This window comes from Salvia hispanica, chromosome 4 (assembly GCF_023119035.1).
Source record: "Salvia hispanica cultivar TCC Black 2014 chromosome 4, UniMelb_Shisp_WGS_1.0, whole genome shotgun sequence".
Lineage (NCBI taxonomy): Eukaryota > Viridiplantae > Streptophyta > Magnoliopsida > Lamiales > Lamiaceae > Salvia > Salvia hispanica.
Window position 1 is genome coordinate 40,854,190 of NC_062968.1, and position 26,372 is coordinate 40,880,561.

General features: G+C 35.1%; 2 protein-coding genes across 2 annotated transcripts; both read left to right on the plus strand.

Annotated features, from left to right (window-relative positions):
- The first annotated feature begins 541 nt into the window (after positions 1-541).
- Positions 542-9,998, plus strand: LOC125222263 (myosin-6-like). The gene is given in 35 exon segments (XM_048124780.1): positions 542-634; positions 720-865; positions 959-1,121; positions 1,238-1,296; positions 1,389-1,548; positions 1,707-1,856; positions 1,919-2,055; positions 2,137-2,283; positions 2,364-2,465; positions 2,725-2,782; positions 2,885-2,986; positions 3,062-3,099; positions 3,184-3,310; positions 3,424-3,594; positions 3,679-3,810; positions 3,897-4,006; positions 4,157-4,217; positions 4,662-4,839; positions 4,960-5,165; positions 5,406-5,525; positions 5,697-5,795; positions 5,903-6,279; positions 6,468-6,579; positions 6,766-6,849; positions 7,072-7,242; positions 7,425-7,562; positions 7,672-7,860; positions 8,150-8,257; positions 8,328-8,398; positions 8,484-8,580; positions 8,897-8,953; positions 9,137-9,193; positions 9,347-9,424; positions 9,544-9,626; positions 9,693-9,998. Coding segments are annotated over 35 exon segments (4,281 nt in total). The 5' UTR covers positions 542-556; the 3' UTR covers positions 9,808-9,998.
- Positions 9,999-11,476: 1,478 nt separating this feature from the next.
- Positions 11,477-13,732, plus strand: LOC125219734 (membrane protein PM19L-like). Its single transcript, XM_048121785.1, has 3 exons — positions 11,477-11,713; positions 11,777-11,954; positions 13,295-13,732. Exons 1-3 carry the CDS (start codon positions 11,578-11,580, stop codon positions 13,539-13,541), a joined length of 561 nt encoding a protein of 186 aa, XP_047977742.1. The 5' UTR covers positions 11,477-11,577; the 3' UTR covers positions 13,542-13,732.
- The last annotated feature ends 12,640 nt before the right edge of the window (positions 13,733-26,372 follow it).

Sequence of the window (26,372 nt, forward strand, 5' to 3'; positions counted from 1 at the left end):
AGTCAATATATTCATATTAATAGATATGTTTAGTGAAATTGTTTGATTGGCCCAATGAGATATTGTTGCCAAACACAAATAATCATTGTAACATTGCGTTTTATGTGTGTTTGTAGATGTTATTTATCTATTTCCTTTGCTTCTAATTATTGTCAACTTATCAAACAGACTGTTGGAGGCAAGATAGCAGTTGGATCTCATGTATGGGTCGAGGATCCTGACGAGTCCTGGCTAGATGGGGAGGTTGTTGAAGTAAATGGTGACGAGATTAAAGTAAATTGTACATCGGGAAAGACAGTAAGTATATCCTGAGATGTGCTCTGCCCTTCGATTAAAAGTGTGAACTCAAGACATTAGAGTAAAATGTGAAGTCTACATGATTCAAAGGAAAAGTTTTTTATTTCGATGATGCTTTTTTGTGAATCCACCAGTGGATTTGTTTCGAAATTCAACATTTTTCGATGATATTTCTTTCATGTCTGTCTTTCAGGCTGTAGCTAATGCAGCAAATGTACACGCACAAGATCTTGAGGCTCCGCCTGAGGGTGTGGATGACATGACAAAGCTTGCTTACCTGCATGAACCGGGTGTTCTGTACAATTTGAAATGCAGATATAATATGAATGAAATATATGTAAGTACATTTCTCATGGATCTGATGTTATGCTTGTTTTCCTCATATCGTACCATGAGACTTAAAAAGAGGGGGCTTTCTGTAGACCTATACAGGTAACATATTGATAGCTGTGAATCCTTTTCAACGTCTACCCCATCTTTACAACGATAATATGATGGAAAAGTACAAAGGAATGGCGATTGGAGAGCTGAGCCCACACCCTTATGCTATTGCTGACAATGCTTACAGGCAATACCTTTGTTGTTCCATGACTAAGTGTTCATATGCCTGCTATTCTTTTGACACTTGTTCCCAACGAGCACGCTTCTGATGCTAATGCAGGCAAATGATAAAAGAGGATATAAGCCAAGCGATCTTGGTTAGTGGAGAGAGCGGAGCTGGTAAAACTGAAAGCACCAAGAGTTTAATGACATATCTTGCTTACATGGGAGGCAGTGTAGGGGTTGAGGGGGGGAAGCGCACTGTGGAGCAGCAAGTACTCGAGGTCTGTGTCTCGATTTATTGTTTCGCCAGTCAATGGAAGAGAAAAATATAGAAGAACAAATTTCTACTTCTTTTAGTGCTTTGGTTTCCTGCATCAACTCTTTTATTTTTTTGCAGTCAAGTCCTGTTCTTGAAGCTTTCGGTAATGCAAAGACAGTGAGAAATAACAATTCAAGGTCAACTCAAAATTCTTTGGAAAGTACCTTTATGATTATTCCATTATTAATCGACTCAATCAACTTTTGCCTCAAATCCTCTTTGATCACAGTCGCTTCGGCAAATTTGTGGAGATTCAGTTTAATAATAGGGGTAGAATATCCGGAGCTGCGATCAGAACTTATTTGCTGGAAAGATCACGAGTTTGCCAACTTTCAGATCCCGAAAGAAACTACCATTGCTTCTATATGCTTTGTGCTGCGCCAGAAAAGGTAGTATAAAGTTCCAGCTAAGGGTGGCTAGTTGTGCATTTTCTCAAGAAACATGTTTATTTTTTACAATTGAATTACATAGAAGTTGATATAACAATTCCTGAACCTCATAAACATTATACTAGAGTTTCGTTCTAACCTTTGGTGCTTTCTAACAGGATGCTGAAAAATACAAACTGAAGAATCCAAGGGAATTCCATTATTTGAACCAGTCCAATTGCTATGAATTGGATGGTGTTGATGATTCCAAAGAGTATCTTACTACAAGGAGGGCAATGGATATAGTTGGAATCAGTGATGAGGAGCAGGTACTTAAATAACTGAGTGTTACTTATGATTGCATAGTTTTCTTAAAAGAATCCATTTGTAGGACGGAATTTTTCGAGTTGTGGCTGCAATTCTTCATTTGGGCAACATTGAGTTCGAGAAGGAAAGTGATGGTGATGGTTCTCATCCCAAGGATGATCAATCACGATTCCATCTTAAAACCGTTGCAGAGCTGTTGATGTAAGTAGTTTTTTTTTCTTTTTTGAACTTCTCAGCATGTGCACGCCTGGTCTGACGTAAGTTTATATGAATCTATTTCAGGTGTGACGAACAATGTCTTGAAGACTCCTTGTGCAAACGTGTAATGGTTACTCGTGATGAGACCATAACAAAAAGCCTTAATGCGACCGACGCTGCAGTCAGTAGGGATGCTTTGGCTAAAATTGTCTATTCAAGATTGTTCGACTGGTTTGTACTAGGAAGAAACTGTTATATTACGAGATCTAGAGACTGTGTATGTCTCCTAACTAGCGTTTTTTTTGGGTCAGGTTAGTTGATAAGATCAACAATTCTATTGGACAAGATTCTACTTCTAAACTCTTAATCGGACTGCTGGATATTTATGGCTTCGAGAGTTTCAATACAAACAGGTGCTTAACTGGTATGCTTAGTTCTCAAGATTATGAAAATTAGAGCACTGCAAGAAGCCGCACGATGGCAGTCTAAGGACATAACTAAGAACAAATGAAAATTTAAGTTTATTTTTTCCATTTTCACAAGCCTTTTCAGTTTTCAACTAATCTCATTTTGTTTTAGTAGCTCTGTTATGAATTCTTGTGGTATCCTACTAAATCCTAATGCTAGATCCTTTTCATGCTTATGTTTCTAACTGTCATACTTCTCTTGCAGTTTTGAGCAATTTTGCATAAACTTAACTAATGAGAAACTGCAGCAACATTTCAATCAGGTCAGTATACAATATTGTAACCTCTTCTTGTGATAACTCCCAATACTCTTATCATTAGAATTAAAATTCTAAGTCCAAGACAGCACGCTATTTTTCTTGCAGCATGTTTTCAAGATGGAACAAGAAGAATATACAAAAGAAGAGATTGACTGGAGTTACATAGAATTTGTAGATAACCAAGATATTCTTGATCTTATTGAAAAGGTTTGTCTGCTATCCTTTTTTTGTAGTTTAATTTCCTTGTTTTCTGATACAATCTTTTACGCCAATTTTACGCAGAAACCAGGTGGCATCATTGCTCTCCTTGATGAGGCTTGGTATGATTTCTCAGATTCTAGTTTCCCGCATCTGTAGCCATTTAATTACACCCCATAATTTAATGAATTTGGAATTTTTTGTAGTATGTTTCCAAGATCTACGCATGAGACATTTGCGGAGAAGCTGTACCAGACATTCAAAGATCACAAGCGTTTTAGCAAGCCAAAGCTGTCGCGTACTGGTTTCACCATTTGCCATTATGCGGGTGAGGTATGCAATTGTTAATATATGCAACTAAGAATAGTTCGTGAAGTTGAAGCTTATGACTATAAAAGCCTATATCGCTGCGAGTGTATGTTTGATAAAGCATCCGACAATTTCAGGTTACGTACCAGACGGAACTTTTTCTGGATAAAAACAAAGACTATGTTATTTTTGAGCATCAGAATCTCCTTAGTAATTCAAGTTGCACCTTTGTCTCTAGCCTCTTCCCACCTTTACCCGAAGAATCTTCTAAATCATCAAAATTTTCATCAATTGGTTCTCGATTCAAGGTCCTATTCTATGTACTCTTAACATATTCAGAGCTACATTGTTTCTGTATATCTAGTTTCACCCCTTTCTTTTATTTTATACAGCAACAACTGCAATCTTTGCTTGAGACTCTTAGTGCAACCGAACCTCATTATGTTCGCTGTATAAAACCTAATAACTATCTGAAGCCTTCAATCTTTGAGAATAGTAATGTTCTGCAGCAACTCCGTTGTGGGGTAAGAGATATTTTACTTTACTTCCTTTTCTTTGTGTGGTGACATTGTAACAATCAACTCATACAACGATTGTTATTGGTTTCTAGGGTGTTATGGAGGCAATCAGGATCAGTTGTGCTGGATATCCCACTCGAAAGACTTTTCAAGAATTTATAAACCGTTTCAAAATTCTTGATCCTAGTGCATCAAATGGAAGGTATCTTCTGCAAATGTGGTGATAAAAAATAATTGTCTCAAGAAGTAGGAAAGAATAACATTTCCCATAATCTAATACTCCCTAACCTAACATTTCTGAATTTAGCATCGCCTTTCGACAATATTTTTTAACACTTTGCACTTTTGATAGTTGCGACGAAGTCACTGGTTGTAAAAAGCTTTTGCAGAAAGCCGCTCTTGAAGGTTATCAGGTACTCTTCACTGTATGCATTGTGCACATTCCATAAATGGCTGTAAATGATTACACTGTTAAAGCAAGTTAGCGTGATTCTTACTATTTTTGTTGTTTAAAGACTAGACAATAATTCCAGAAGTTGTTGCATGGTTTGCTTATGGATATATAAAGTTTTAATTTGATCCAAGTCATCATACGGAATTTCGATGTTCATGATTTTCCCTGCAAGCAGTGTCTGTCTTTATTATGTTTACAGAGATACAGTCATCCCTCGTGATGCCATGGAACTCTTGCCATTGATTATAGCAACTTGGTTCACACCATAATTGTGCTTACACTGTTATGCCTCTTCATTTCTCTTACATTGATGAAGTTGATTATCTTGAATCGTTCTTCAATAGATGGGAGTTTCTCTATAAAGGCTGTCAAGTTCACTTTTCTTGTACACATTGTTTTCCAGATTGGCAAAACTAAAGTGTGTCTCAGAGCTGGTCAGATGGCAGAACTAGATTCTGTTCGTAACCAGGTCCTTGGGATATCAGCAAGTGTAGTCCAGACAAAATTTCGTTCATTCTTTGCGCATAAAAATTTCGTTATATTACGAATGGCAGCCATACAAATCCAAGCTCTGTGCAGAGGTATAATTAATGCTCAAGGATTTTTTTTATCATAGTTTATCTGTGTTTACGTATGGCTAACCTAGCGCTCACGCTCATTCCTTTAACTTACTACTTATTACTTAAATGTCGCAATATCAGGGCAAGTTGCAAGGTGTATTTATGAGCGTAAGAGGAGAAAGATTGCTGCTACAACGATCCAGAAAGGTGGAAGGATGTTTATGTTTAGGAAGACTTTTGCAATTTTATCGTCTTCTGCAATTGTTATCCAAGCAGGAGTTAGAGGAATAGCTGCTCGCAGTGAGCTTCTATTTAGAAGGAGAAATACAGCAGCTATTCTTATCCAGGTAAAATTCTCTCAACCCATTCTTGTGCATCTCTCTTGTATGTGTTTGATTTGAATAAGTTAGAGGAATAACTCTGCAATGAAATATCGTAATGTATGAGTATATAATCAAAAATCTAAGTACTAAGGACTTGTACGTGTTTGATTTGAATACGTTGACAGATCTTCTAGGATCAGAATTATGTGGAGCTTTTAGGCTGTTCACTTTTAGGTATTATAGTATTTGTTTCTGTCTAAGCAGAAACACTCCAAAGGATACTTGGCCAGCCATCATTTCTCGCGCTTGAAGGGGGCATCGATTTCAATGCAATGTGCTTATAGAGTAATTAAAGCTCGCAAAGAACTACGGCTACTTAGAACGGTGAGTACTTCCAACTTTACTTGTAAAATAAATTAGCAATGAAGTAGAGTCACATACTCTTTAGTGCTTCCATCACTTATCATTTACAACTGGTAACATCCTATTTATGCAATTATGGAGCTAAAGAACATAAATTCAAGTGGATTTCTCCTTCCTAACTGTCTTACTTAGGCTGCAAAGGAAACTGGTGCACTCCAAGAAGCCAAAGAAAAGCTAGAAAAGCAGCTTGAAGAGCTCACGTCAGAGTTGGAGTTGGAGAAGCGCCAGCGAGTATTATATTGTCCCTTTGCATTTAGTAATTACTTTCATATGATAGTTAAATGTGTGAAAAAATATGGTTAATTTCCATTCAATTAATATAAATTTATGTTGACTAGCATGACATCGAGGAAGCCAAAAATCGTGAAATTGCAAAATTACAATCTGCTTTGGCGGAAATAAGAACGCAAGATCCTGAAGCTCTAGAGAAGGTATCCGCGCATGTTCCTGCTGCAGTATCCGAGCAAGTTTCTCCAGCAGTATCCGAGCAAGGTCCTCCTGTAAAAGATGGCTCAGTAATTGATAATGAAGCAGTCCAGAAATTAACTGCTGAAAATGAAAAGCTGAAGGTATTTCAGGTCTACTTTAAATATATCTTGGAGAAAGATACGTTCCATAACTAATGATAGGCTTTGGTAAATTCTGAATCGGTGGTTCAGATTTTAGCTATGGAGGCAGAGACAGATATAGTTAAGCTGAAGACAGATATCCAGAGGTTGGTGTACAATTATTTTTTCGTCTCCTGAATTAGCTATCAGACAATTAGTTCATTTGTTGCCATGCTTCTTAAGTCTTTAAATGAGATGATATTGGTTCTTTCTCACAGGTTAAAAAGATTAATGAAATTAAGAGATTGTGTTTATTTGGCCTTATGGTATATTCATTAATCTTCTATCTTTTTAGACTTGTAGAGAAAATTTCTGAGATGGAAACAGCAGAAAAGAATCTCCGCCGACAGGCTTTAATGAATAATCCTTCAGGAAAACTATCTGGACATTTACCTCCAACTACTCATGTTAGTATTTAACCTCAGTTTTATTTAGCAATTGTCTCTGCATCTGGTGCTTATTCCTTTTATTCCCTTGATGTGCAGCAAGGGGAGAATGGGCACCATGTAAGTGTAATGTGAAATGGCGGTTCAAAACAACATAAATATTTATGTCCGCTATCATTCTGATTGTGCTTGTAAGCTTCTATACAGGAACTTTTAAGCGCAGCATCCAGTAAAAGATTTGGTACAGAAGCCGATAGTGCACTGAGGAAATCTATCATCGAAAGGCAACGTGTGAGTTATTTCTGAGTTACCATACATTCCTCATTTGCAGTCTCATATAGATCCTGTAACCTGTAATCCTTTCTGAGTACTTAATTTTTTTTAAGATGATTGAAAATAAACTAGATATAACCGAACTAGGACCTCCATATTTGATTCAGGTGATTGATTGTTGCACTTGTTCCAGCCTACATATACAAGAATTTAATTGATTCTTTTATTTGGTGGTTCCAGGAGTCCGTAGATGCTCTTATTAGGTGCATCAAAAAAGACATTGGTTTCAGTGAAGGAAAACCAGTTGCTGCACTTACAATTTACAAATGCCTGTTCCATTGGAGATCTTTTGAAGCTGATAGAACTAATGTTTTTGATCTGCTTATTCAGATTATTGGTTCAGCAATAGAGGTGAAGTTTAACAGTAAACTAGGAATTATTTCTAAGCATTACCCGCATGTTTTGGATATGGAATTCATTGTTTGAGAAACTAGATACTGGTTTATATGGACTGCTCTAGGTCTTCATTAATTCACTAGTTACCAATTTATTTCTCGACGTCTAATCTGCTCAAACGGGTCATTTTGTTTCAGGATGAGGAAAACAACTGTCATATGGCTTACTGGCTTTGCAACACATCTACACTACTGTTTTTACTCCAACGAACCCTTAAATCTCCTTCTTCATCTCAACCTCCTCAGCCCACCTCATTTTTCGGAAGAATGGCTCAAGTATGATGATCCTTTATCATGTTAATGCTCTAAAAAGTTTTGCCTGAAAGATGAATTCGTGGATTTTTAAGGCCTTCTGATATAAATCTTAGTAAATATGAATTTCCAGAGTTTCCGGGGGTCCCCATCCTTCGCCAACATTTCTATAGGTGGGCTTGATGGAATAAAACTGATTGAAGCCAAGTATCCAGCTTCACTTTTCCAGGAGCAGCTGACTGCTTATATTGAGAAGATTTACGGTATTACTCGAGATAATGCAAAGAAGGAATTGACCCCGGTTCTTTCTTCATGTATTGAGGTAGAACTTTACTTTATTTGGAACTCTATAATCTTCCAATAACTATACGATTCTATCTTATATTACCTTTAATACTCCTCTTCATTCTTTGTTTGAGTTTTAAGTTTTTTTAACACTTGACTACTCTGAAACTACAGGTTATGATAGCTATAGCATGTTATGAAACAGGGTATACAGTATTAATTCACTAAGAATTATGCTAATGAAAATTTTCTTTCTTTTTCTAAATTGTTGAGTTTTCTTCTTTTCATCTCTTTTGAGACCTCTGATTTGAATGTTTGGTCTCCAGGCACTCAAAAATTCCCCGAGTCAATCTGCTGGCGAAAGTGCTACTAGGAACTGGCAAAGCGTCATTGATTGTTTAAACGGGCTTCTAAGTACACTGAAAGATAATTTTGTATGTAAAAGTTACCTTTGTTTTTACCCGTGTAAGTCTGGTCTGTATCTTATGGAAGTTGATATTTCAGGTTCCACCAGTTCTTGTGCAGAAAATCTTCGAGCAGCTTTTCGCTTATATAAACGTTCTGCTGTTCAATAGGTATCTCCTATACCATCACATACAATCTTCTTTACTGAATATGATGCAATACTCATAACCTGTAACCTGGTTTAACTTTCTTCAGCCTTCTTAGCCATAAAGAGTGTTGCACGTTCAACAGTGGTGAATATGTAAAGACGGGGTTAACAGAATTTGAACTTTGGTACGGGGACACCCACGAGGTATGGACCTTTCTGCTTGAGTTATTCACTGATGCTGCTATACTTGTTTAGAGTTTGAGGACTGTAAATGAGATAAGCTAATTGGTTTTCGACTCTATAAAAGCTTGTCCGAGCTCGTTAACTACATGAACAGGCGTCTGCTTAAGCAAATATAGAATCGTTAACATGATAACTTATTCTATACAGCAATTTGTGACAATTATTTTAAATATCCTATGAACGTTGTTTAATATCCTATGATATCTCGCTATCATACTACGTCCCTTGATTTGGTAATACAACAAGTGTAGACTAAGTATTGTCTGTTGTACTACAGTATGCAGGCTCATCACTGGAAGAACTAAAATATGTGCAGCAGGCTGTAAAACTTCTGGTATGTTCGAAAGCAAACTCCTTTTCGGTACTCATTTGTAATAATGGTGGACATACTATTTCATTCAATCTCTAGTCAAAATAGTGAATACATCCGCTCTGATTCAAGTGCACTCTACAGTGAGGCATGGAGAGCAATGCACGTTTCGTTAGATGTTATGCTAAATACTTACCACATGTGCAGATCATGCAACAGAAAGCGGAACTAACTTATGATGATCTTACAACTGAACTTTGCCCTGTAAGTTTATTTCCTTGTCTCTCTCTTACTTTCTTATACATGCATTTGTGTGAGTCTGTGCATATTCTTCTTTATTTGGCTTCTTATAGTTGATACGCGCCAATCAGCAAAACCAAGATTAATTTCTAACTATGCAATGTTGTTTGTCCACAGATACTGAGCAGTCAGCAGCTTTATAGAATATGTACTATTTTTGGGGATGATAATGAATCAGATAATGTACCTCCAGAAGTAAGTTGTGTTTCCTTCTTGCTAAGATACTTCACTACAACAATGAAAACCGAAGCCAACGTTGTGGATGATAAGCCATATTATACAGTCCTTATGTCTTACTTTATAAGTCTTAACAGGTACTTTCTAAGCTAAAGACACTTGCAGAGGAGGACTCTACCGATCCTGATAACAACTCGTACTTGTTGGAGGATAATTCCAGGTAATTTCATGAGATAACATATTGTCGAAATAAAGGAGTAACAAAATTATCATTCATTTACTGCAGCATCCCGTTGCCGGTTGAAGAACTCAGCAGTACCCGCCAAGATTTAAATTTTAAAGGCGTAAAACCACCCGAAGAACTTCTTGAAAATCCAGCCTTTGAGTTCTTACAGGGTTAAGGCTGTGGTTATATTTATCCACTTTGTTGATACCATGATGTATACAAACCTGCTTCTTCTTGTCTCATCACATCCCCAGCTAGATATTGGTGTAGAATTTGTAGAATTCATAGGTAGAGAGTCAGATAAAGGGGAAGTGATGAGTTTTTTCCAGTTAGTTAATTGTTTTTGGGTACCTTAATTTAGGCTTATATTCTGGCCAAACCTTTTCTAAAAATTACAGGCCGAAATGACAGTGAACATGTTTATTGTTCAATAGTGAAATAGGCTGATGTTCTGGTGTCCTTAAGCTGATGGCCATTCCACAATATTGGAATTTAAGTCAATACTTTTATAATAGTAGTATTAATTTTATAACCAACATATTTAAGGAGTACATGTCAATAACACTCACTAGGATTAACAATATAGGTTTGGTAGATGTTGCAACGACTAAAATACATAGAGTACATTACCAAATACTCCCTTAGTCACTAATTCTGTGTTCAATTTTGATTTGACACCAGTTTTAAAAAGATTAATGGAAAATGAGTGAGAAAAATTAGTGAAATGTGAGTTTTATGATAAAATTTTACTAACATAAGTTAATGAAGTGTGAAGTTTTTATCAACAATAATAAAAATAAAATAGATAGTAGTATTTAATAAAAAATGTCTCCTCTATATCGTTATTTCTCTTACTTTACTTGTTCTATTCTACATTTTAATCCTTCCGTCCCAACTAAGATGACACACTTTCATTTTAAGTTTGTCTCAACCAAGATGACACATTTCTATATTTACTAACTTTCTCTCTCCAATTAATACACTCAACCACTTTTTTTTTCTCTAATTAAATATTTAATTTCTCTTTTTTTCCATTTAATAATTACACACACTCTTTCTCTGTCCAATTAACCACTAATTAATAGTAACTCCTAAATCACGTGCTGATTAAGAAATGTAATATCTTAGTTGGGACGAAAGGAATACTACATTCAAAACCAAAATTAAAATTAAAATTCAATAAATTGTTTAATTTTTCATATTGTTTTACTCACATCTAGTCTCACTCCCTTAAATCCGTCAACAGTAGTATGCGCATTGAGGACCAAACACCAGCCCAAACACCAGTACATGCACAGCTTTTTCGTACCTTAGACCATCCCATCTTCAATGCACTAAAATCTAAGATGAGATAGGTAATAGTTCTATTAATACTTTAAAACCAATCATGTTTTTACTTTTTAAGTAAAATTACATTTTTAGGTTTATATTAAATCAAAACCATTTTTTTTTTCAAATTATGTGAGTAAAAAAGCATAATATAGAGAATATTTTTTTAAAATTTAAGTTTAGTATCAATAATTATAGTAAAATTATATTTATTTTATAAAATAGATTTGAGTTTAATATAAATAATTAGAGATGTTTACAGCTATTTATCGAAAAAATCTCATCACAATACCTTTACAAAACCTAATTTTTATTTTGATAAATTATTAGTAAATTGGTAGCTATATTGAAAAATCAAATTACATAGTAGTATATCCTCGATAACTCGGAAATGAAGGAGAAGTGGACAAGTGGCTCAGTAGAGGTGATACAGCACTACTGCATTACTGCCACGTGCATTCTTGTAATAATAAATTTCCATTTGCCTCTTGTATTTATAACTAAGGTGAATAACCCAACAAACACTTCAAATCAAAAACGTTTTATGTCTATACCTAGACTCAATACTGCATTCATCCACAACATAGTACTAAAGCAAAAATATTTATTTTAAGAAATGGATAGAATAGTGGCAAGGAATGTAGCAGGTCCATTGTTGTTGCTGAATTTTCTAATGTATTTCATTCTGTTGGTGTTTGCAAGTTGGTGCATGAATAGGTACATCGATGGCCGCACTGCAGAAGCAAGAACAAGTAAGCCTTTTTAGTGCAAAATGTAATTTTAGAATTGAATTGAAATAGAATTTTGATTTACAGGTATAGGAGGGAATGGAGCAACGGGGCACTTCCTTACATTTTCGGTGCTAGCAGCAGTCCTTGGAATAGTATCCAAACTAGTCGGCGGCAACCACCTCCGAACATGGCGGAACGACAGCTTCGCCACCGCTTCCACCACTTCCACCGGCGCCTGGGCTGTCACCGCTCTTGCTTTCGGGTTATTTTCTCAACTTCATTATTTTTAACTTATAAAATGCTCAAGGTTATTTTCCTAACATACACAAATGAATTTACACACAAATTATATGATTATTATGTTGAAAATACTTTGTTGGTATCTATATGGATTGAATATAAAGAAGATAAATAATATTTCTTTGTTCTCCAATATACGTCTCGTTCTTCAATATATGTCCCATTTTGATTCGGCATGAATTTTAAAAAATATTATAAATAAAAGCTAGCCAGTAAAGTTAGTGGATGTGAGTCATATTTTAATATATTATTATATATATAAATAGTAGTGGAGTCATTTCATTTTTTACGCTCATTTTGAAAAATGATACTCTCTCCGTCCTTGAAATTTTATCACTTATTTTCATTTTTGTTCGTCCCCAAAAATTTGTCGCCTTTCACTTTTACTAATTTTGGTAGTAGATCCCCCTACATTCCACTAACTCATTCCAAATAGCATTTTATTATAAAACTAATATATGAAAGCAAGATCTACATTCCACTAACATTTTTAATTCACTTTATATGTCATTTCTTAGAACTCGTGCCGAGTCAAATAGTAACAAATTATTAAAGACGAATGGAGTAATAAATATTTAAAGTGATGAAAGAATCGAGTAAAAAAGAATAAAGTAGATAAGAGGCTTTTATGCATTATTCTCTTACTTACTTTACTTTTTATGCACTATAACTATTTATTACTCCCTCCGTCCTACAATAGGAGTCTGTCCTACAATATGAGTCACTCTTATTGTGAGCACGGAATTTAAGAAATGTAAAGAATAGTGGATTGAAAAAATAGTGAAAATATGACTCACTTTTTAATATTGATTTTATAATAAAATGTGAGTGAAGTAAGTTAGTGGAATGTAGGACCTACTTACCATTTATGATTAAAAAAAATGAATTGTGACTCTTATTACGGGACAGAGAGGGTATCATTTTCTTTCAAAACGAGTGCAGAAAATTAAATAACTTTGTTACTGTGGAACGGAGAGGGTGCGACTAAAATGATTTAAATGGAAAAAAATGTGTGGAAAATTATGACATGGGACGGAAGGAGTAGTATATAATTATATTATTAAATAATAATACTAATCTCTTTTATGTAGAAAATTGTCTTATTGTTCATGTAAATTTAGTAAAAGATCGATTGGAGCATTTTTATTAAAAAAAAGTGTTTAATTTTAAAGAAAATAGAACTATTAGAAAGAAAAAAAGGTTGGTAGAAGAAAATCTGGTAGAAAAATTTGAGACAATATTAATTGAGGAGGGTTTCAATAAAGTGATAAAAATAAAAATGAAATGATGTATGAAATGCAGATTAGCGTGCAAGGAGATAAACGTGGGAGGCTGGCGGGGATGGCGATTGAGGGTGGTGGAGGCCTTGGTTATAATCCTCGCCTTCACGCAGTCCATCTACGTGCTTTTACTGCACTCTGCCTTCTACCGCAGCGTCCACGATGATGACATAGGTTACGGTGGCGGTGTCCCGGGAACTAGCTTTGGAGGCGACATCCCTCGAGCTCAGCCGGTGCCCAAAGGCGGAGTCCCTGGAGCAATGGTTTGAACTAACTTCGTATCTGTTGTGATGTTGAGTATCCATTTCGCTTCTAGACTGGTGAGATAGAAGCTGGGATTGTATTTTTGTTTTTGTGTGATAGTATGACCTTTTCTTTAAGGATATCTTTAGTTTTAGCGGTTTTCCAATGTTGATGCACCATTTTATTTCACATTATAAGGGCATTTAGTTGAGGGTCATGTTATTGTGTTTTGTGCGTTGTATATTAAAATACTCCCTTCATCCCGGCTTAGATGACACATTGCTTAGTCGGCACGTGATTTTAGGAGTTATTGGTTAAAGTGTTTAATTGGAGAGAGAGAAGGTGTGTGTAAGTATTAAAGTAGAGAGATAAAGAAAGATGGATATTTTAATAGGAGTGAGAAAAAGTAGTTGAGTGTATTAATTGGAGAGAGAAAGTTACCAAAAAAGGAAATGTGTCATCTTAGTTGGGACAAACTAAAAAGGAAAATGTGTCATCTTAAGCGAGACGGAGGGAGTAATAAATTTCAGAATTGTCCCAAGGATTTGTTATGATTCTAATCTATAAAATATGCTATATCCATCTTTACTATTCCCTTCTTTCCAAGGAAGATGATCCCTTTCTTGGGCGGCATAGAATTTTAAATTATATTTTGTGTGTTAAGAGGAGAGGGTAAAGTAAGAGAGAGGGAATAAAATAGAGATAAAGTGTTTTCATTTTAAATAATGGATCATCTTAGTTAGGACAAATCAAAAAAGAAAGTGAGTCATTAATGGGACAGAGGGAGTAATAGTAATGCTACATCCGTCTTAAAAAATTGTTTTACTATAGATAATATGTGTTTTAATATAAAATTAATAAAATTTTAATACAAAAATTAAAAGTAGTGGAAGTATTGTTAATAAAAAATGATGTTTTTTTTTTTAAACTAGTATATTATTAGAATTATCTAACTTTTTAGTAGTTCATCCCTGAATAACTATTTTCCCCCCTCTGAACTGGCTAAGATTAAATATTTCTTAGTCGGTACGGGATTTTAGGAGTTGTTATTGTAGTTAATTGGATAGAGAAAGAGTGCGTGAAAGTATTAAATGGAGAGAGAAGGAGAGTTGAATATTTAATTCGAAAGAGAAAAAAGTAGTTGGATGTATAATTTGGAGAGGCAAAGTTACCAAAAATAAAAATATATCATTTTGGTTGAGACAAACTAAAATTAAAAATGTGTCATCTTAAATGGGACGGAAGGAATCTAATAATGTGGACTCTATTCTTTGCTAACATTATTTTATTATTATTTCTCTTCTATTTATTTTTTTGTCAATTATTTTCTCCATCTTTAAAAAGTAGACAACATTTGATATGGTACGAGTTTTAATGTACAATTAGTAAAGTAAGAAAGAGATAAAAAGAAAAAGTGATTGGAATATGTGAAGAATGAGATCCATCTCATTAGAGAGGAAAAAATTTCTTAAATAATTTTGGTCTATTTTTGCAGGACGTTCTAAAATGACAAATATGATGTATTTTTAAGAGATAGATAGAGTATATATTAATATTTATACCCTTTCAAAAGCTTATATTTTTCAGAAACGGAGGAATATATACCTTTTTATGGAAAATATTTTACTATATCCATGTAAATAGAAGCTGTTTTCAATGGAAGACACGTAATATAAAAGATTATTTTTTTATGAATGGATGTAGTACTTTTTCTCAATAAAGATGTTCCGAGTATAATTTAAATTTGAAAAGTTGATAACTAATGTGGAATTACAATTTTTTTGCTTCCTTCGACCCACGTTAGTTGAGGCGTTTCTTTTCTGCCCGAGATTTAAGAAAGTTGTGTTGAGCGAATTAAATAAAGTAAAAGAGAAAAGAGATAGTAAAGTAACAGAAAAATTTTTTGATATGATTAAATGATTTGTTTTTAGTCAAAAAGAGAAATGACTCAAGTAACTTTGAACAATCCAAAATAGAATACAACTTGGTTATCTTGCCGCACTTTATTTTCATCATCATCTTTCCTTCCCCATCCCTCTCTCTTTACTAGTTTCTATCCTTCCATATTTCTCCTACCAATTTCTCTCTTTAATATGCATATTATAGTTGTATTGGGCACTTCATAAACCATTTTCTCATTTCTACTACTTTCGATGACATTATTTACTATTATTATATTCTATCCGTTCTAACTAAGTTGAATCAAAACAATTGGACACACAGATTAAAGAATTATATTGAAAAGTAGGATAGATAAACAACATAAAAAAAAATAAAGACAGAGTAAAGTAGATGATGAAATAAATAAGAGAGATTGGATGTTTTGTTTTTGTCATAAATCCTAAAAAGGAATATGACTTAACTTAATTGAGATGAGGGGAATAGATGTTATCGCAAACTGAATATAGAAAGAACAAAACTGGCTAAGTTTACCATGATATTTTCTTTGCTATTTTTAAAAAAATCTAAAATCTCTCTTTGCATAAATGAAATATTTGCGAAAAGCGTACTTTCACAAAATATTGGTCAGAAAAATTAGCTGTAGAAACTCATTGATGATGTACGAAAGTACTAATTCTACACGAATCGTAAGAATAGTTTGGGACTCATTAAATTGTGGGAGGTAGTGATTTTATGGTAAAATAAATTCATTGATTAGTTAATGAGGAAAATATTTACAAGTGAGAGAGATTTCAGGTTTGTTGCAAATATCCATGTGAAATGGCGGTGACGTGGTCACAAGAAAAATGGAGAGAAAAATATTAAGAGAAAAATGAATAATTATGAGATCCACATCAACATAGTATAGCAAACACATCATCGCTCTACGTCTATATACCGTTTGAGAATTTTTTTGTCAACCCTCCTATCCCTATGAGTTATTTCCATTTTAATCTCTCCTTAGAGATTATATATTTTCTATCTTAAGAAAAAAATAAGTAAGATGAGATCCATTTTCTGTTAATAATTCTTTTTCTTTCTATCTCTTATTTTTCCAATTATAATTAAAAATTAACTTTTTTTAATATTCATATTTTTTAAGAGACATATATAGTATAATTTAAATCAATATACCATACTTTTAGTTATGAATCAAATCAATATGTATGTAGCTGTAGACGTGGGATAATACTTTATTTAGATTTACACTATACAAAGTCACTTCACTAGCACTTTTATTGTCTCTCATTCCTTTTTGTCGTTTTCGATTTCTCCTATTCAAAGACTTTGATTTTTTATTTAGGTCATATGATTTAGGGTTTGTGATTTATGGTTTGTGTGGTCATGTGAGCTTCAAATTTTCATAGTTTTATGTGGTCACGTATTTTGTATTAGGGTTTTAGTTGTTTTTGCTATATGAGAAGGAATTATTAGCTATTGTCTTTGCTATAACGTATTGGAGATGTGAGGATCTTTGCTCAAGACCAGCTCAACACTTAGCCAAATTGAGGAATTATGAAAAAGGAAGATTTAAAGTCTGGTTTAAATCCGGGCTGTTAGTTTCATTAGTTGATAGACTGAATGTAGACCGTTAGATCAACTAATGAGTTGATTGTGTAGTTTTCATTGCTTTTGGCCAAGATATTAGCGCTAATGTCGATTAACATTTTGTATTACACATTCAAGCTCAATGAAGAAATTCTCTCCCAATTTCAGTCTTCTTTGTATTTGCGATTCAGGGGTTTGATAGCTAACAACTGGCGTTGTCTGTGGGAACGGTAGCAATCGGAAGTAAATTGAGTTCGGGAATCGAATTCGCGAAAAAAAAGATGGCTTCAAGATTTGAAGCGGAAAAGTTCACCGGGAAAAATGACTTTAGTCTATGGCAGATGAAGATGTACGCGATGCTCATTCAACAAAGGCTATCGGCGGCGCTTGAAGGAGAAAAGGAAAAGAGGGTTGCAGTGGAATCTGATTAGAAGACGATCTTGAAGAAAGCTGAAATTATGGCAAAGGCTCACAACGTTGTGGTTCTGTGCCTTGGTGATAAGATGTTACGAGAGGTCGCAAAAGAAACTACAGCGGCCGGAATTTTAACAAAGATGGAAAGCCTTTACCTGACGAAGTCTTTGGCCAATCGATTATGCATGAAGCAAAGGCTCTACTCATATAGATTCTTGGATGATAAATGCGTAATTGAATAGCAGGAGGATATTAATAAAGCAATCGATGATCTTGAGAACATCGACGTGACGATCAACGATGAGGATAAGGCGATACTCCTCATCAACGCTCAGCCTAAATCCTATGATCAACTCCGCGACGCGATCATGTATGGAAGGGAAGAAACCATCACTTTTTAGAAGTCCAATCTGTGCTAAGAGCCAAAGAGTTGGAATCTGTTGGGCAAGGAACATTGATTCCACCTCAAAGAGTTTGAATATTAAGGGTTTCAAGGGCAAGAAAGGGTTCAAGAAGAAGTTCGATGGACCGAAGAAATTTGGGAGTGATTAGAAAGAAAGTCGGGTGTGTTTATGGTGTAAGAAGCCTGAGCATTTGAAGAAGGATTGCTTCGGGTGGAAGAAGATGCAGGCCGCATTTGGAAAACAAGGTGTAAGTACTTCTGACTGTGTTGAATCGAATGATGATGCAAAGGCTTTGAATATAATGAAAACAATTGATGGAGCATCTTGGATTATGGATAACGGGTGTAGCTTTCATATATGCCCCAATCAAGATTGGTTTGAAGAGCTGATTGTTGCTCCTGGTACAGTCATTCTTGGAAACAACCAAGTCTGTAGTATAAGAGAAATATGCTCTATCAAATTGAGAATGTAGAATCAATGTGTGAAAATTCTCAATGATGTCAGATGCATACTAGAAGTAAGGATGAATTTGATATCATTGGGATCATTGGAGCAGAAGGGGTGTTCTTTTTCATCATTTGGTGGAAGGATGTTGATTAAGAAATGGGAAAGTGTGGTCATGACAGCTGAGAGAAGGGGCAGTTTATACTATCTCAATGCATCTGTGGTCAAGATACAGAGGGATGACCTGAATCTAGTATAGCATGCCAACATAAAGTTGTGGCATGAAAGACTTGGTCACCCAGCAATTGGAAGTATTAAAGAGTTGGCCAAGAGGTAAATTATCTCAGTTGATGAGACACCAGAGGGGAGCCTTGTCAAGACTGTATCAGAGGAAAGGCTAAGAAGCTCTCTTACCCTACTAGTAAGCATAACTCTTCTTCTCCTCTGGATTATGTGCATAGTGACTTATAGGGTCCAACATCTGTAAATACCATAGGAGGAGGTAGATATTACATGTCCTTGATTGATGACTATTCAAGAAAAACTTGGATATACATATTGAAGGAAAAGTTAGAAACTATTTGAGAAATTTAAGGAGTGGTGTACTGAAGTTGAGTTGGAAAAGGGGTGTAAAGTGAAGTGCCTAAGAACTGATAATGGACTTGAGTATTTATCTAGGCAATTTGATGATATCTGTAGGCAAAGAGGAATAAAAAGGCATAGAACAGTCCCAATGAATCCCCAACAAAATGGGGTGGCTGAGAGAGCCAATAGAACTATTGTTGAGAGGATCAGATGCATGCTCTTCTCTTCATGGTTGGGGAAGAAGTTTAGGGGAGAAGCTGCCTCTACTGCTGTGTATTTAGTGAATAAGTGTCCCTCATCCAGCATCAATGGAGATACACCTGACTATATGTAACAGCCCGGCATTTCTAGGGTATAATAAATACGGCGACTGTTAACTAGGCGAACTTAATGCGACAAAAATGTAGACTAGGGTTTCAATTAAAGAGATTTACCCTAGCAATTAATGAAGATCAAGGCAATAAGTCAACGGCTAACTTACGAGAATCAAGACATAATAGATTAGGCTCAAAAGTCAAAGGTTTAGCCTAATTCCAACAAAACGCAATAATTCCCCTCATTCCAAAACAAAGAATTAAGTTCACCACAACCAAAGATAATAAGTTTCAAAAATATTCAGCGGAAGCATTTCAAGAGAAAGCGGAGCCATGTATGAAGACACGACTACACTTATAGTTCCAAACATCCATTTTATTCGATTCAATCTTCTCAACACCACCGACCGCCCATCGCCGCTCAACCTGCACATAGGGAAAACACATGCAGGGCTGAGTATTTTAAACATACTCAGTGGACTCATGCCAAAACATTTTATAGCTATGCCACCCTTACCATAGTGAACTCGAAGTTTGCATTTATTTAAAGATAAGCATCGAGTATCACAAAATATATATATCATGGACTGGCCAGTCAAATAATACCTCCCATTTTCTCATCAATCATCATTTCATAGTGCGACGAAAGTGTGGCCACACTTTTCGCCCACGAGACCGGCCGACTAGCAAGGACAGCTCCCGATCCCACCGTGTACACAGCCTGGTAGGGTTTGCGGCCCATACTCAGACCCGAATTCGTTTAATCATAGCCACTATAGCCTAATGGAGCGTACTCACAATCTAGGCATCAGGCACACACAATATCCAAAATAATTCATAGGCATGGCATAACAGTTTAATCCACCCTTATTTCTCCAACATCATATATTTGCATATAGAAGAGAGTTTAGAATAAAGCCCACCTCGATTTCTTTCGAGTTCAACAAAAATGCACTTCTTCTTGATATCCCACCGGGAACGCGAACTATCACCTTTAGTTCATATTTTTCAAATAAGTCTCAAATCATGGATTAAAATTATGCATGATCTCACGTTTCCCTTTTCCCTTCGATTATTTCCAAAATCAACAATCAAAATCAAAGTACGATTATCATATCGTTTTTATTCACACAATCATTCCAGATTTATCATCAATTCGTGTCACGCATGAGTGCTTTTCTACACACAACACACGCACACACACCACACACATGTGCACGCCTACCGAGGCATGCACACACACAGACACACTCTCGGCCCCACACACACACTCACATCCATGCATCCAAATTCACCGATTAATTTCCCCTTCACTCGTTCTAAATGCATGTGGACTCAGAAACACCGATTAATCGGTAGAGGAAGAAAAGATTAATAATAGAAGTACCTTTTCTTGCAAAAACAAACGGTAGAAACAAGTAGAATCTTGATTCTTCAATGAATTCTTGAATTGCAGCTTCAATTCTTCTCCAAAAGATGAAGAATTAATGGAGAAAGTAGAAGAAAAATTTGAGAGAGTGGGAGAAAGAGAGAGACCGAAAATTGGGAGAGTGGGGGACGGTTTCTGTAGTGCTAGGGTTTTGATTTCTCTCATCTTATTTATAGAGTGCAAGATATACTCCAATAATTAAATAAATAAAGATTTGGAAGAGATATGGAAGATTTGTTTGTTGAAGTGGTCGAATATTTGAGGAGTAATAATAGGGAATTCGAATTCTAGGCTATTAATTTAGCCTATGATTTAATTTGAATATTTTACGGAGTAGAATAAAATATTACGGAGCATGAATAAAATAAAAATACTCCCCCACTAATAGCCAAAAGTGGCGTGATATTAAATTCCTACAAGGAATTTAACTAAAATCCTAATTTAATTAGGATTTGGTAAGATCTTTTTAGATTTGGCAAGATATGCTAGGATATTTGAATTTAATTATGGAAGAGAATCAATAAGGGATCAAATAATAAAATAAAATAATCCCTTCTCCCATAATATAGGAGATTTCGAAAATCTCCAAAAAATAATAGGGGTTTCGAATTTTTCATGGAATAAATAGGAATATCCGGACTTTGGATTTTAATTTGGATAATTATCCCAAGCAATAATTAAATCCAAGAAAAATAGGATTTCTTTCCAATAAATAGGAGGGTCGAAAATTCCACATACTTAAATAATGCTCCTATTAAATTCTCACTCATCCCTTAGGAAAATAATTCACCACAAATATTATTTCCTCCCACATCAAAATATCCACCTTTTTCGAAAATCATCTCCACTTCAGATTTTCAAACAACTTTGACCATTCCACGACCACGTCATATTTTCCACAATATTGACTATTCAATAGCCACGTCGCATATTCAACAAGTTGACCATTCAACTCAAACTCAACTCGATATCGCAATTAGGTCACAAAGAATATTGCAATTTATCACTTATCATTTAATTCCACATATCATAGCATTAAAAGCATTTAATGCAAAAATTTCCACGTCACAAAAATTAGGGTTCGAAAAAGCGAGGCGTTACACTATAGATGGTTTGGGAGACACTCAAGCTACTCTGATCTGATAACTTTTGGTTGTAAAGTATTTGCTCATGTGAAGCAAGGAAATTGGATCCTAGAGCATTGATGTGTGTTATGCTAGGATATCAAAATGGAGTTAAGGTATATATGCTTTGGTGTATAGAGTGTGGAAATCACAAGGTTCTAGTCAGTAGAGATGTGATTTTTCTGGATAGTGAAATGCCCTATCTCAACAAGAATGCCTCTAATGGGATCAGAATCACTGTTGATAGTAACAATGATTTTGAGGTGGAGTCAGGTGGTGAGAGAGATGAAACTCAGAGCAAAAATATGCATAGCAGTGGTGATGCAACTGAACAGATGGATGCATATGAAGGTAGTGGTTCAGATACTGGCTCTGATCAACAAGGTAATACAGCTGAGGATTTGACAAATTGACAGTTGGCCACAGACAGAACCAAGAGGACATCAAAGATTTCTTCTAAGTTTTCTAATTATGAAATGATCTTCTATGCATTGACCATTGCGGAGCAATTAGAGCTTGAGGAGCCACTGACGTACAAAGAGGCAATGGAAAGTAAAGACAAGGATAAGTGGCTAAAGGCAATGAATGATGAGATAGATCCACTTTTAAAAAACAAGACTTGGACTTTGGTGGATAAAGTGGAAGGGTTAGTAGCAAGGGGATTCACTCAAGAGTATGGGATAGATTACAATAAGGCATTTTCACATGTTTGTGTTGATGTCAGTTATGGCAAAGAAGGGTTGGGAACTTGAGCAGATGGATGTAAAAATAGCTTATCTTAATGGAGAGTTGGAAGAAACCATCTTTATGGTTCAACCTGAAGGTTTTGCTATACATGGTGAAGAAGTGAAAGTGTGCAAGTTGAACAAGAGCCTTTATGGTCTCAAGCATGCCAGTAGACAATGGCATGAGAAATTCAATTGCCATATGGTGGTTTGTGGTTTTACAAGATCCTGATATGATTCTTGTGTGTATCTCAAAAAGAACAGTTGTCTATTAACTGTTGTATGTAGATGATATGTTAATAGCAAGATCTTGCAAGAAAGAGGTGGAGCAAGTAAAGGAGGATCTGAGGTCAGGTTTTGATATGAAGGATCTTGGGCCAGCTAGAAGAATACTTGTAATGAATATAATAAGAAACAGAAAGGAAGGAAGCATTTGGCTTGGTCAATCTGATTACATATCAAAGTTGCTGAAGAGGTTTTAGATTGATATTCTAAGGGATGCTACAACTCCTTTAGCACAACATTTCAGATTGTCAACCAGTCAAAGATCTCGGAATGAGAAAGAAAGGAAAAAGATGGAGATAATCCCTTATGCTAATATTATAGGCAGTTTTATGTACACAATGGTTTGCATAAGACTCACATGTTGTAAGCTTGACTAAGCAGATTCACGACAGATCATGGAAGAGAGCACTGGCTTGCACTGGGATATTTGAAAGGGGCAACCAGGTTGGGAATTTTGTATAGGGGAAACAAGAATCACAGCCTTAACAGGTTCTAGCAATGTGGACAACAGAAGATCACAATTAGGGTATATCTTCACCATGTATGGGTCTGCAGTTAGCTGGAAGTCACATGTTGTGGCATAGTCAACAACTAAGGCTGAATACTTGGCACTTGCAGCTGCGGTCAAGAAAAGTTTTTGGTTGAAAGGATTGGCAGCTGAACTAGGGATTATTCAGAAATGTATTGCTATTAGCTATGACAGTAGCAACGCAATTGCTCTTGTAAAACATCAAGTTTTTCATGAGCGGAGCAAGCATATTGACGTACACCTACACTTTATCAGAGAAGAGATTGAGGAAGGTAAGGTTGAGGTATTCAAAGTTAGCACTGAAGTTAATCCAGCCGACATACTAAGAAAAGCTTTGCCAAAAGAGAAGGTGGAGTTGTGCAGGAGATTGATTCTTTCGTAGACATGTGATGAGGCTGTTTGAGCAAGGTAGAGATTTGTGAGGATGTTTGCTCAAGACCAGCTCAACACTTAGTCAAATTGAGGAATTATGAAAAGGAGGATTTAAAGTATGATTTAAATCCGGGCTGTTAGTTTCATTAGTTGATAGATTGAATGTAGACCGTTAGATCAACTAATGAGTTGACTGTGTACTTTTCATTGCTTTTGGCCGAGATATTAGGGCTAATGTCGATTAAAATTCTGTATTACACATTCAAGCTCAATAAATAAATTCTCTCCCAAATTCAGTCTTCTTTATATTCGCGATTGAGGGATTTGATAGCTAACATGAGACATTCTTCAGATATATTATGCATGTCAATCTCCATCGTTGCAAATGATTTTCCAAGTCATAGCGCTATTTGGGAGAAGGATGTGACCTTCGAACATATTATTGAGCAACTACAATGAGAAAATTACATAGATGATCATTATACTTGGATACAAGATCAAATTTGAGAATTAATTTTGAAGTGTGACACATTCTAGCGATTTAAATAGGGTTTAGGGTTTAAATACGACATTGCAACTTACCGAGTAATTCTTCAACCATTATTGATACCTAATGAGGCATGGAAACAAGTTAGTCTTATTAAGATGATAAATTAGAATTCATTTTGTGAAAAAAGGATAAAAGAGACAGAGAAAATCAGATAGATTGATCTTTTATTTCACTCAAATATAATTGTGGATACACGATTATCTTATATACTACACGTTATCACCTTGGTGTAGCTACCTGACGATGCAGAGTATAAAAGCTATATGTAACTACTGCTACTACCTCATTCGACTGTTGCCGCTGCTTAAGCTGAAGATGAACCGATAACTGCAATAGGACCCCTCAAAATAGAATATAGACCAAGTAAAATCTACCTTGAACAACAAATTATGACAGTTTATAATTGTATCATTATAACAATTTATACATATAGGAAATAAAATCCTAAGTTCTTGAACATATTCAAGGAACCTCTAGACTCATAAACGTTATTTTTAAAATTGGTAAACCAAACTTTGAAAAGTCCTAAACATTTTAATTCAGAATATAGAGTTAAAAAACAGGGGATTTAATATGACTCAAACTTTTGTATCAAATCCTAACTTTTGTATCAAAATCCTATTTTCATTTATGTTTATTCATCATATTAACCAAATATCTTATCTAGCTTGAAGATTTTGTCACAAAAACCTAAACCCTAAGCAATATTATCAATCCTTATGCAATGTTTATACTAGAGTTCAATAGTTTCTAAATAATATTGATCTAAACATGATTAAACCTACTCATTAGCCACATGTTCATCAATTAATCGAAATTTCAAATCATCCTTATACTCCATCACAAACTACACAAAATCATACAACCCTCTATCTCAATGTTCCATCAACTTTTATACTATAAAAATAGGTTAGGAAGAGAGAGTTACCTCGATGAAACATATCGAAACATTGTGTACTTATTCTGATCGTTAAATCAATGTCTAATTATCAACAATAGAAGAAAATAGCCATGGAGGTTGGGGGAGATATAGGTCTTAGACACATCTCCAACTATACACCAAATCTCATTTTGGTACAAAAAACTTCTCCAATTACACTGCAAACTCAAACACACTTCTCCAATCGAACCAAGCTACCATTCAATAACAATACATCCCTGCAACACCTGTATTGCCCCAATTGCCGATGTCTTATTCACTGACGCCCCAATGTTCATACATCCAAAAAATTGCCCTCGACCTCCCTACACAAGCCTCGGAGGAAATCCAACTTTCTGATAACCTAGGGAGGTCCTAGAGTAGTGCACAAGACATACCAGTTCACATACCTAAGCAAATGAAATAGGACCTTGAGGTCCATCTCAATATTTATGAAGATCCTGAATACTGACATAAATCAAATGTTTTATAGGAGAAGGTTACTGAAGCCTACAAGTTTCGCCTTGGTGGTACCGTAAGGCACACAAAAATAATACTCCCTCTGTCCCATAAAATTTTGAGCATATTCATTTATGAATAGTTATCCTAATTTATTACTCATATACATCATGTTATTTAAAACTTATACTACCAATAAACACTAATAATAATGTGGGTTCCCCTATCCACTAACATCACTTTAACCACTCTTTCCCTCTTCTCTCTTAGTTTACCAATTTTATCTTAATTTACGTGTCATACCATATGCCCATATTTTTATGGGACGGAGGGAGTATATTTTATCCCATTCAACAAAGTCTCCTCCAAACTCCAAAAATCTTTGTTGGTTCATATTACTCTCATCTTTGTAATAATCCATCCGTCCGTGAAAAATGTCATGTTTTGCTGGTTTGGGATGTCCGCGATTTAAAATCTCATATACTTTTTTACATTTTAGGTAAGTGGACCCACCATTCAATTAACTCATTGCACTCACATTCTATTATAAAATCAATATATAAAAGTGGAGTCCGTATTCCACTAACTCATTTCTCGATTTTTATTCATAAAATCAAACAATTTCTTAAAATTTGTGCTGAGTTAAAATGAGATTATAAATAGCAAAGGAAGGGTAGTAAGAAAAGTTAGACCTGAATAATTTAATTTCAATTAAATAACCAAAAATTTTGTGTGCAATTAGTTTTAGGCTTTAAATAATGTAATTTACGATTTGAATTATTAAGTTTTAAATTGAATGAACAGATTTAATTTAA

What these genes read in the sequence shown, in the direction of transcription:
- LOC125219734 (XM_048121785.1), top strand. Translation starts at nt 11,578, where the DNA reads ATGGATAGAATAGTGGCAAGGAATGTAGCAGGTCCATTGTTGTTGCTG. An exon ending in CACTGCAGAAGCAAGAACAA is followed by an intron (nt 11,714 to 11,776) that starts GTAAGCCTTTTT and finishes TTTGATTTACAG; the next exon opens with GTATAGGAGGGAATGGAGCA. An exon ending in GTCACCGCTCTTGCTTTCGG is followed by an intron (nt 11,955 to 13,294) that starts GTTATTTTCTCA and finishes TATGAAATGCAG; the next exon opens with ATTAGCGTGCAAGGAGATAA.